Source organism: Doryrhamphus excisus, linkage group LG10, assembly GCF_037039965.1.
Source record: "Doryrhamphus excisus strain RoL-2023G ecotype Guam linkage group LG10, RoL_Dexc_Guam_v1.1, whole genome shotgun sequence".
Lineage (NCBI taxonomy): Eukaryota > Metazoa > Chordata > Actinopteri > Syngnathiformes > Syngnathidae > Doryrhamphus > Doryrhamphus excisus.
In genome coordinates this window covers 15,793,219-15,805,000 of record NC_136366.1, presented here as the reverse complement: position 1 = coordinate 15,805,000, position 11,782 = coordinate 15,793,219, and the positions used below count along the sequence as shown (strand labels likewise).

The 11,782-nt window shown below is 39.0% G+C and overlaps 1 protein-coding gene across 1 annotated transcript in view; it reads right to left on the bottom strand.

Annotated features, from left to right (window-relative positions):
- Nucleotides 1-11,673, bottom strand: part of c6.2 (complement component 6, duplicate 2) — a 21,613-nt gene extending 9,940 nt beyond the window's left edge. Inside the window, exons 1-9 of the mRNA XM_078794336.1 lie at nucleotides 11,322-11,673; nucleotides 11,010-11,182; nucleotides 8,745-8,875; nucleotides 6,750-6,888; nucleotides 6,582-6,652; nucleotides 4,859-4,945; nucleotides 1,450-1,615; nucleotides 1,223-1,379; nucleotides 983-1,127 (exon numbers count right to left, since the gene is read on the bottom strand). Coding sequence (XP_078650462.1) covers nucleotides 983-1,127; nucleotides 1,223-1,379; nucleotides 1,450-1,615; nucleotides 4,859-4,945; nucleotides 6,582-6,652; nucleotides 6,750-6,888; nucleotides 8,745-8,875; nucleotides 11,010-11,182; nucleotides 11,322-11,444 — 1,192 coding nt within the window. The 5' untranslated portion in view covers nucleotides 11,445-11,673. The remainder of the gene's footprint in view (nucleotides 1-982; nucleotides 1,128-1,222; nucleotides 1,380-1,449; nucleotides 1,616-4,858; nucleotides 4,946-6,581; nucleotides 6,653-6,749; nucleotides 6,889-8,744; nucleotides 8,876-11,009; nucleotides 11,183-11,321) is intronic.
- Nucleotides 11,674-11,782: the final 109 nt, after the last annotated feature.

Genomic DNA, 11,782 nt, shown 5'->3' with positions numbered 1-11,782 from the left:
GTAATTCTATAGCATATTCATACACAAAACAGTATGATTTATTGAATAGACTGTAATAGAGTGTAGTTACAAAGTGTCATTTATTAGAATGCTGTTAAAGTAACAGTAACATAGTCAGTTTTTAGATTGTGGACCTCAATAGTGTTAAGGATTATTGTGCCTGACGTGACATCATTTGGTAAAACTTTGTACTAAGGTACACAAAATTACAGTAGTTAATGAGGAACGAACCTACCCCAGCCGAACCTTAACCACTACTCATGATTCCTCATCCGTTCTTCACTAGTTCCTCAGTAACGATTGTATTTTTGTGTTCAAGCCTGTTGTTCCAGCAATCAAGTCTGGTGCTTGTGTGTCTCACCAAATATGACATTACTGACACCTACTCACCAGTGTGGAATACTACGTATCATCCCAGCATCTTTGAATGTGTCTTCTGAATGCATTATATTTGTTTTTACCTCATTTTGCAATTTTTATGCTTGAAAAAATGCTCAATTTAAGCAGAAAATGTTGTTAAATTTGTATATTTTGGAGTAATTCTATAGCATATTCATACACAAAACAGTATGATTTATTGAATAGACTGTAATAGAGTGTAGTGACAAAGTGTCATTTATTAGAATGCTGTTAAAGTAACAGTAACAGTAATCAGATTTTAGATTATGGACCTCAATAGTGTTAAGGATTATTGTGCCTGATGTGACATCATTTGGTAAAACTTTGTACTAAGGTACACAAAATTATATTTGTTTTTACCTCATTTTGCTAATTTTATGCTTGAAAATGCTTAATTTAAGCAGAAAATGTTGTTAAATTTGCATATTTTGGAGTAATTCTATAGCATATTCATACACAAAACAGTATGATTTATTGAATAGACTGTAATAGAGTGTAGTGACAAAGTGTCATTTATTAGAATGCTGTTAAAGTAACATTAACAGTAATTAGTGATATGCTAACTGGGCTCCTCTTTGCTTACCATTATCACATTTGAAGTTGTCCCTGCAGTCAATGGGGGCCAGCTTACACTCCGTAGGGGCATAACAGGGCCTCTCCTCAGTCAGCTCCACACTGCAAGAAGATCCACCAAACTGCGACGGGCTTTGGACAAACCTTGTCCGTAACTATGACAACGGCATAAACAGAAAAAGCCAATCATTGCAAAATGTAGGCAGAATTCTTCTATAAAGAAGTAAATGTGAAAATATTTCTTGCTTGCCTGTTTCTTGGCACAAGGTGAGCAGTCAGACCAGGGCCCAAATTCTGTCAACAGACAATTAATGGGACAAGCTTGCACATTACAAGCCCTCCTGTCATGTCTTTCACACAGTTGACGACAGCTGCTCTTCCAGTAGTAGTCATCATATTTAATCTCCCTGTCAAACAAATCAAATCTGCTGGAATAATCTATTCCAAAAAAATGTAATAATGGAATGCATGTCTCACCTGTGTCTGTGTTGTGTGCCGTGGTTGCAGGTCCGCGTGCAGGCCGACCATGAGGACCAGGGATAGCGGTCACAAAAACAAGACAGGCCAACTGATATGAAGCTTAGGAAGTGCAGCAACGAGAATAAACGAGTGGAAGGAGCCATCGAGCCAAAGAATTTGGATTAACTGTAAAAAAATGGAAAAATTTAATTAATTTTCACCAATATTGTTAGTCATCAAACAACAACAATACATTCATTCATTTTCTATGCCGCTTACACTTATGCTGGAGCCTATCCCAGCTGACTTTGTGCAAGAGGTGGGGTCCACACTGGACTGGTTGCCAGCCAATCACAGGGCACATATAGACAAACAACCATTCACACTCACATTCACATTCAAGCATGCATTCTGCATACCATGCATACTAAATATGAATAGGTGCCACTACAGTAATAAAATGAAAGGAATGAATAAAAAACATAATATCATGAAGAAGAGGTTTGACTCACCACACACGGTGACGATACCGTCTCAGTCGATAACTGCGATGGCGTGATAGTCTGCACCGCAGGCAGAGCTGAATATGAACTGAGGTTTGTGTTGACCTAATAAGAGATATAAACCCCACCCACCGGAATTCTGCAAGGTTGTTTTGGAACAGTATTCCCTCTCGGAAATAGTATGCTGAATCTGACAACAACATTTGGAACATTTGTCCCCCCTCACCATGTACGGGAAGGAAATCAGTGTGGAGTTTCCCCGACTTTAAGATGTGATCCAGATGTTTTGTGTTTTGTCTTGACAGCGGGGGGGGGGGGGAAGAACTTTTACTCCCATATTTTCTCAATCTGGCACAAAGCAGAAGAACACAATGTTTCTCTCCATAGGTCATTCCAATCTATTTGTGATTTGTCGCCACAGCAAATCAACCCTGTCTTCTCACACCAACTACCCTCATGTCCTCCTCCACTACATCCATAAACCTCCTCCTCCATCTCAAACCATCTGAGTCTGGCCTCTTTGACTTCATATCCAAGGCCTCTAACATGTAATGTCACTATGATGTACTCGTTCCTGATCCTATCCATCCTGGTCACTCCCAATGAGAACCTAAACATCCTCATTTCTGCTCTACCTCCAGTTCTGCTTCCTGTTGTGTCCTCAGTGGCACTGTCTCTAGACCAAACAACATGGCTGCTCTCACCACAGTATTATTTATTCATTCATTTTCTACTGCTTTTTCCTCACGAGGGTTGCTGGGGGTACTGGAGCCTATCCCAGCTGTCTTTGGGCGAGAGGCGGGGTACACCCTGGACTGGTGGCCAGCCAATCACAGGGCACATATAGACAAACAACCATTCACACTCACATTCATACCTATGGACAATTTGGAGTCGCCAATTAACCTAGCATGTTTTTGGAATGTGGGAGGAAAATGGAGAATCGAATCAAACCCAGGCTAACATGCTAACCACTCAAGCACCGTGCGGCCCGTTCCCTAGATGCCAAGATGATGAAATTGAAGGTTACAGTCGACCCTCGCTTTATTGCATTTTTTTCCAAATATTTTTGGCTTCTTTCGCATTCTTCCCAACTTCTTTTGAAAAACCACTAAATTATTGTACATCGTAGCTTTCTATATGCTATAACCTGATGCCGTAGCCTGCACATTACTGTTGTGTAATGTGGTGCAAACAAAGAATAATCGGGTGTAAAGGTGACTATAGGGGTGTTATTTCACGTCTACAGGACTCTAATAATGGTAAAAGCCCTATTTAGAAAGTCATAAACAGGATTTTTAAACTCCAAATACGAAAATATTCAATTTATTAATATTGAATCATACGTTGTAGAAATGTATTCAAGTGATGAGATGAATTACATCCACTCACTCTGTGAGTATTTTTTTAATGTTTTTTTTGTATTTATTTTATTTTTGTGTCAACCCACCACTAAATTTAGACCGCTATTAGATCTCCTAGATAGATTTTTTTTCCGCACACAAACAAATCCTAAGGGTGGCACTGCCTGTTGAGCATATCCTTCAAACAAATCTTCACTCGCTAAATGTACTGCAAAAAGGGTCAGTAAGGATAATTCAGAATGCCGCCTACAGAGAACATACTAACTCATTCATTCATTTTCTACCGCTTTTTCCTCACGAGGGTCGCGGGGGGTGCTGGAGCCTATCCAAGCTGTCTTCGGGCGAGAGGCGGGGTACACCCTGGACTGGTCGCCAGCCAATCACAGGGCACATATAGACAAACAACCATTCACACTCACATTCATACCTATGGACAATTTGGAGTCGCCAATTAACCTAGCATGTTTTTGGAATGTGGGAGGAAACCGGAGTACCCGGAGTAATAAAATAAAAGAAAATTGAAACTTTAACTGCATATAAAACTTTATTCACATTATAAAATGTCCTAACCTGTTGCTTCTCTGAAGTACAGGACACACTAACTACACAATACATGCCATGGCAAAGGATGTCATTACACATTAAATTAAAAATAAAAAAAAAAGTTCCTTATACACACAATCTTTACAGATGACCATACAATACATTGCATTGACATTGAATGTGGGAATGGCGCTATTATCGGAATAGGTCAATATGATAAGTGAACTTTGTTTTCATGGCATCTTACTAGTGTCCACTATATGGAGCTCAGAGGGAAGACTACAGACACAGAAAAATGTTTTTATGAGTTTTTACTGGTAGCAACTGGGGGAAATATCGATTAAAAAGAGTGTATATTTGAATCTTTGACTGCTGATGGAAGGGACACCTGTAGGGATCATTAAAACTAAACGTCATGCGGATAAATCTTGCAGTTTGAGACATGTCATAGTCGATAGTAAAGCACTGGATAGACCGAGTGACCAAATACAACCATGCATCAACACTTAGAAGAGTGAAAAACAAAAAGACAGACAACATTTACAAGTGAAAACCACTTATTAAACATTAATTTCAATTCCCACTCCGAGCTTCTCTATAAAAACGGTATCGTTGGAGCCAGTTATGAGTAGCGACGTAACACTGATGTACTTATTCTGTCCACAGAGTGTAACATTTGTATTTCTTTGTGATGTGACACACAAGCACAGTGAGACGAGAAGAATCTGTTAATGCTTGTGCATAGCCCAAATATATACAGTTTAATTATATATATATACTATATATGCTGATAATATATTGATTAATGCAAATATAACCTTCTAAACCCCAAAGAAACAGAACAAAAGTGTGAAAATTGACCTAATTTTTTTTTAGAAGCACCTCCCCGTAAATAAATGCTGGCTGAATATCTACTGATCATGGTGAACTACTGTGTAAATATGATATAAAAACAATAAAGTCGTGTGTTGACAGTACTAGTACGGTGCGTCATGGATGGAATGGTGGGTTGTTAACCAGACACCATGCAGCAGAGTCCAGGGAAACGTCTCTTCCGCTGTCGCACTAGCGGGTGTGGAGTCAGGTTCAGTAGACTGCTGTCATCTGGAAACAATAAAAGCAATATGGCCACAAAATATATTAAGAAGTTTCATAAAAGCACTATTTTCGCACTGAAATATATAAATATAAATATGAGAGGGTATGCACTTTTGTGAGATATGTGCTTGCATGATGCGAAAACACACATACTCGCAATTTATATACTATGCATATTTATTGTATTTATGCCACATTGCGGTTCGAATTTCGCGGCTTTACTCCATCACGCTTTTGTCTACAACATTTGCATGAATGGTGCTGTTTCTGGGTTGAATATGGATCTATTATTTGTAAAAAAGCATTTTTTTTTCAAACCTAAATTAAGCATTTGTATGTGAAGTCAGCTAGGTAGAGTTGACTGGTAGCGGAGTGCTAGCAAGGGGTTAGCAGTGTGGACAATGGACAATAATAATAACAACAACAACAATAATCATAATAATAACATGGGCTACTGTTCCACTCCATGCTAACGTCACTTCCTGTCTTCCACACACATTTATCGCAACACACGAGCACACACAATACATTTTTATGTCTTATAAATGGCTAAATATATCTCGCTATGTCTACCCTATTGGGTAATATTAGCGTAAAAGTGACTATAGGGCTGTTACTTTTTGTTCAAAGAGCTCTACTCATGTTATAAAACATGAGTTTTAACATTTTTTTAATATATATATGCTCTAACAGCAAAAATATTCCCTTTAGAAATAAGGACTGTGGAGTCAGTTAGGATTCTTTATCATCTAAATCAGGGGTCTCAAACATGTGGCCCGCGGGCCAAATGTGGCCCGCAGGACACTAGTTTGAGGCCCCCGCCTTGATATGAAAGTTTAATGTTAGTGCGGCCCGCGCAAGTTTGATATGGATGCTGTATGGTATCATGTACCCAGAAAAAATTATTACGTTTGATTAATGTTCATGTTAAAGGTTAAATAACTGTTAATAGTTATCCTCCCTATCCGTGTGGAAGTGGTAAGTTTTTGGCTATTTAAGTTTAAAGGAAATAACTTGAAGGCTACCGTTTAGGTCGCTAGCTCTCTAGTTTGCGAGTTAGCATGTGTCTCAAGACCCTGCAGTTGCGCAATATGTTGTAAATAAAAAGAGTATAAATGTGACTATAGTCGTGTTTTGTCATGTCTACAGGGCTCTAATAATGCTTTGTTCATTTTAATCTGAAAAAAATAATTTGTCTACCCACCAACTATATGTGGTTTCTTAAATTTGTATTATTTGCCGTTTTATGATTATTATATTTATTTATTTATTACTGATTGATTTTCTTTATTATTGATTTGTTTATTTATTTTTCATCTTATTTTGTGTAGAAAAATAAAAAGATATTTGAGAACAGTGGAATGTTTTATCAGAGCTTTTATTGTAGAAAATTGGAACCAAAGCGACAAATTTTTTAAATTTTTTTGTTTTTAATAAATGCATTTTTTTTTTTTTTTTTTGGAAAACCTGATGCGGCCCAGTCTCACCCAGACCCTAGCTCCAGTGGCCCCCAAGTAAATTGAGTTTGAGACCCCTGATCTAAATAATACTAACATTTTTAGAGGCTTTTTTAACAATTAACTAGGAAATGTGAACAAATGAGTAATAAAATAGTTGTAAATATTTCACAAATGTCCCACACCTTGATTTTTCAGTGGCAAAGGCATTGTGTCCCTGAGTTTGCTGAGCAGGTTCCTCATCTCCTGCATATCTCTGCCAAGATAAAACACCCACAATCAGCATCTTGGAGCTATTTTTTCTCTCGCCACATTTTATAGCCATAACAAAAAAGTCACTTTGAAATGTGTACCTCTCTATGTTTTCAATATGGACTCCCACCAGCCACGGCTCATGAGGGTAATCAACAGGAGAAGAGGAACGATCTTCCAGGATGGGAGCATCGGAACTTTCATCCACCCTGAAGTCCATCCTCGGCTCAGAGTCGGTTCCTTGAAACAGAACAGAAAATAAAAATATTTACAGCTCTTCCCAAGATGTCCATCCATCCATTCATTTTATGTGTTGCTTATGCTTAATAGGGTTGCAGGGGTTGTGGGGGTGCTGGAGCCTATCCCAGCTGTCTTTGGGCGAGAGGCGGGGTACACCCTGGACTGGTGGCCAGCCAATCACAGGGCACATATAGACAAACAACAACAACAATGTTTTTAGAATGTGGGAGGAAAATGGAGAATCGAATCAAACCCAGGCCAACATGCTAACCACTCAAGCACCGTGTGGCCCATTTTGACTTCTTTCGCATTCTTCCCAACTTCTTTTGAAAAACCACTAAATTATTGTACATCGTAGCTTTCTATATGCTATAACCTGATGCCGTAGCCTGCACATTACTGTTGTGTAATGTGGTGCAAACAAAGAATAATAGGAGTGTAAAGGTGACTATAGGGGTGTTATTTCATGTCTACAGGACTCTAATAATGGAAAAAGCCTTATTTAGAAAGTCATAAACTAGCTTTGTAAACTCCAAATACGAAAATATTAAATTTATTAATATCGAATCATACGTTGTAGAAATTTATTCAAGTGATGAGTTGAATTACATCCACTCACTCTGTAATTGAGTATGTTTTCTATCTCCTAGATCGATTTTTTTGGGGTGGCACTGTCTGTTCAGCATATCCTTCAAACAAATCTTCACTCGCTAAATGTACTGCAAAAAAGGTCAGTAAGGATAATTCATAATGGCGCCTACAGAGAACATACTAACTCCTTATTTCTAAAATCACAAATACTTCAACAACCAATTACCTAAAAATGCCACCCAATACTTCTCTACAAGGACTATTGCTAGGACTACGTTATGCTAGCCATAGCATTTCAGTATGTGGAATCAAACTATGGAATGGATTGAGTAAGGACCTCAAACAATGCACAACGATGAGCCAATTCAAGAAACAATACAAGCAGTTGATGTTTGCTAAATACAAGGATGAAGAGTCTTGAACCAGTCATGATGTGCTATATATATCACTATATTGACAATAAAAAAAATAATAAACTGTATTATGGAAAGCAGGAAGTGAGCAAATGTAACAGTTACTGATAGTAAAAGTAAACTGTATTATGGAAAGCAGGAGGTGAACAAATGTAACAGTTACTGGTTGTAAAAGTAAACTGTATTATGGAAAGCAGGAAGTGAACAAATGTAACAGTTACTGATTGTAAAAGTAAACTGTATTATGGAAAGCAGGAGGTGAACAAATGTAACAGTTACTGGTTGTAAAAGTAAACTGTATTATGGAAAGCAGGAAGTGAACAAATGTAACAGTTACTGATTGTAAAAGTAAACTGTATTATGGAAAGCAGGAAGTGAACAAATGTAACAGTTACTGATTGTAAAGGTAACTGTATTATGGAAAGCAGGAAGTGAACAAATGTAACAGTTACTGATTGTAAAAGTACTAGATGGAGGGGTAGGATTTAATAAGCTTTGCTTCTTCCTACTCCTTTTGGACATGTGGAACTGTGAACTGATTATGTGATGCACTCAATTGTAATCTGATGCATGTTCAAATGAAATAAAACCATTAACAAATACATACAGTAGATTTCTCACTTTGTTTGGCCGGCCTTGAATGCACCATAGTTGCTTTGGAACCCAAAAAAGAAGAGTTACTCCGATTCCAGTTCTTCATTGACAATATTACTTTATCATTTATTAGTGATGAGTGCCCATGTTTTTTTTATATACATGTTACCAGTATGTGTGTTGTTGTGCTGTTGCAAACAATGATTTGTTTTTAACAAGAGTGCCGTGTCGTGCTGTTGCCTTATATGGTGACAGTACTTTTTCTGTGAAGCTGCAGCACCCCCAGCAGGCACATTGACTTCAGCATCTCAGTGATGAACATTTCCAGGCAACACTGCAGCTGGATGAAGAGCCGACAGATCTCAGGGTGGATTTCTCCGTCCTCTGGACTGCAAGGTGGGGTGACGAGGGTAGGGTATTCAAGCGGGTAGGGAAAAAAAGAGAATTTAGGAAGAAGCCACTTAATACTTCCATATTTCAAATGTTGCAACGCCAATTTGTAAATTATGTTTTGCATTTTGTTCACTTCCTGTACTTAAAATGAACAGAACCATGACTTTCCTACCAAGGTACATATGTGAGGATGCCTGACCCGTTAATGTCTTACAAATTGAAGCTGAACCCTAGTATATTACTGTCAACATTGTTGAGATCATATAGTGTTATGATAAAATATGATAATAATATATCATATTATTGCAATATGTCCTTTAATATGTTGTATTTTATTCTGTTCAGATGCAGAATTGGCATGTATTTTTCCTCAGAGGCACTTTGTACTGTCTGTCAAATGTTTGCAGCATTTCTTGAAATGCTGCTTTTCAATAAGGGTGTCAGCATCATCAGTTCCATCTGGTAGATGAACAATTCCAGCTCACTGTGTTTACTTGTCATGTCTATTTATGTCAATTTCTAATTAAAGAAAGTTACGCATATATTTAAAGATAAAATATTTGTGTTTTTTTTTAGTTATTAGTATCAACATTTTAGTTTTTTATAGTTACAGCCTTATAGTTATAGCCTTTTTTTGTACATTTTCCCCACATTTCCTAAGGTTTTGTTCTTTTTTTTAATTTCTACAATAAGCTTCAATCCACAGATGGCCAGTGACCAGGAAGGCAAGGTGTTGCCAGGCAGTCGATGAGGGTGGGTTGCATTGTGAAGGGGTTTATGCAGCTTTCAGACCTGCACATTTTCACTTCTGCAACTAACTTGGAACATTAACACGGCAGCAGTTGTTCAACTCTGATGGAAAAAACAGCCACATGTCACTCCTTGATGCTAACACTGGTAGCATCAAGGTAGGTTGCATTACAAGGTTAATAGTGTGTGTAAACCACTTAATATGTGCCAGTCCTATATTAGGTTATCATTATCTTTCTTAGTAGCAATGCCAAAGTACAGATCTGATTGGCTTCTAGCTGCCTTGTGCTTGCAAGACATACCCAAAACATACATACCCGTGTTCCCCCTTGACATTAACACTCAAACACTTGACTTTACCTCTAGATCAGGGTCTCAAACACGCGGCCCGTGGGCCAAATGTGGCCCGCAGGACACTAGTTTGAGGTCCCCGCCTTGATATGAAAGTTTAATGTTAGTGCGGCCCGCGCAAGTTTTAATATGGATGCTGTATGGTATCATGTACCCAGAAAAAATGATTATGTTTTATTAATGTTCATGTTAAAGGTTAAATAACTGTTAATAGTTATGCTCCCTATCCGTGTGGAAGTGGCAACTTTTTGGCTATTTAAATTTAAAGGAAATAACTTGAAGGCTACCGTTTAGGTCGCTAGCTCTCTAGTTTTGCGAGTTAGCATGTGTCTCAAGACCCTGCAGTTGCGCAATATGTTGTAAATAAAAAGAGTATAAATGTGACTATAGTCGTGTTTTGTCATGTCTACAGGGCTCTAATAATGCTTTGTTCATTTTAATCTTAAAAAAATAATTTGTCTACCCACCAACTATATGTGGTTTCTTAAGTTTTGATTATTTGCCGTTTTATTATTATTATTATTATATTTATTTATTACTGATTGATTGATTTTCTTTATTCTTGATTTGTTTATTTATTTTTCATCTTATTTTTTGCAGAAAAATTAAAATTTACATATTTGAGAACAGTGGAATGTTTTATCAGAGCTTTTATTGTAGAAAATCGGAAACCAAAGCACTGAAAAAGTTTGTTTTTAATAAATGCGTTTTTTTTTTTTTTGTTTGTTTGTTTTTGGAAAACCTGATGCGGCCCAGCCTTGCCCAGACCCTAGCTCCAGTGACCCCCCAGGTAAATTGAGTTTGAGACCCCTGCTCTAGATAGCTTGTGCATGAGATAACAGTTCCTCAAATGCAAGCAGCTGGCTGTACACAGGTGGCTCCCTGGCTGCACTTTGGACACCGAGGGTCTTGACACAGTGTGAGCGTATTGTACAGTTATGATATAAACATAAATTGTACTGTGTCTCCACAGGAAATACACTTTATGTTGTGTTATTTCTGTCATTTTTTTCACTTGACTGAGCTTACCCAGAGACAGCAATGAGGGCGAGGTTTTGGTGCGCAGCGCGGGCCATGGAGCATCCTTTAGCCCGGGTGTAGTGCATCTGAGCCCGCAGTGAGGGACAGTCGGCTGACATCTCACCGACAGAAATGACCTGTTCGCGGTACAGCGCCACCAGGGTGTTGAATTCCTGCACAGTCTGAACAAAATAGCCAGCGTGACGTTTTCTAGCAGACTAGCACGGATACTATTTGTATCTATTTGCCGTAAAATGACTTAGTCAGTAGACTAAGTCAATGCTGCATTATATTATTGGAAAAACACTACTTAGCACTCACCATCCTGCTGCCGTCCACGGTGCTCTCCCGGTGCTCCGAATCCGCCAGTGTCCCTTTAGTGATAGGCAAGACGCTGCCTGCGGATCTGGGGCGCTTTTTCCGCCCGCACGGTGCAGAACTCATGCATGCAGAGCGCCTCGTCTTCTTCTGGAGGCTTGCTGTGTCCTCGCAGCAGAGCACCAAGACACCGGCTCGGACACCGCAGAGAGCCGCGGTTAGTATGTAGAGCCCGGGTTGAGGCGAACAGATGTTCCCCGGATGAGGTCCCCGCCAGCAGCTCCCTCTGCATCCCCCAGCCGAGAGGAGAGTCACCTTCAGCCGCTCCTGAAGGCCGAGGGGGAGGGGAAGGGGGCGGGAGAGGCTCCGACGTCTTCCGCTGCACGCTCACGTGTGAGGAAGGGAAACAAGTCGTCACCTTCCCGCCTGACTGTTAACCCTTTGGATGCCGGACCGTTTGCGTA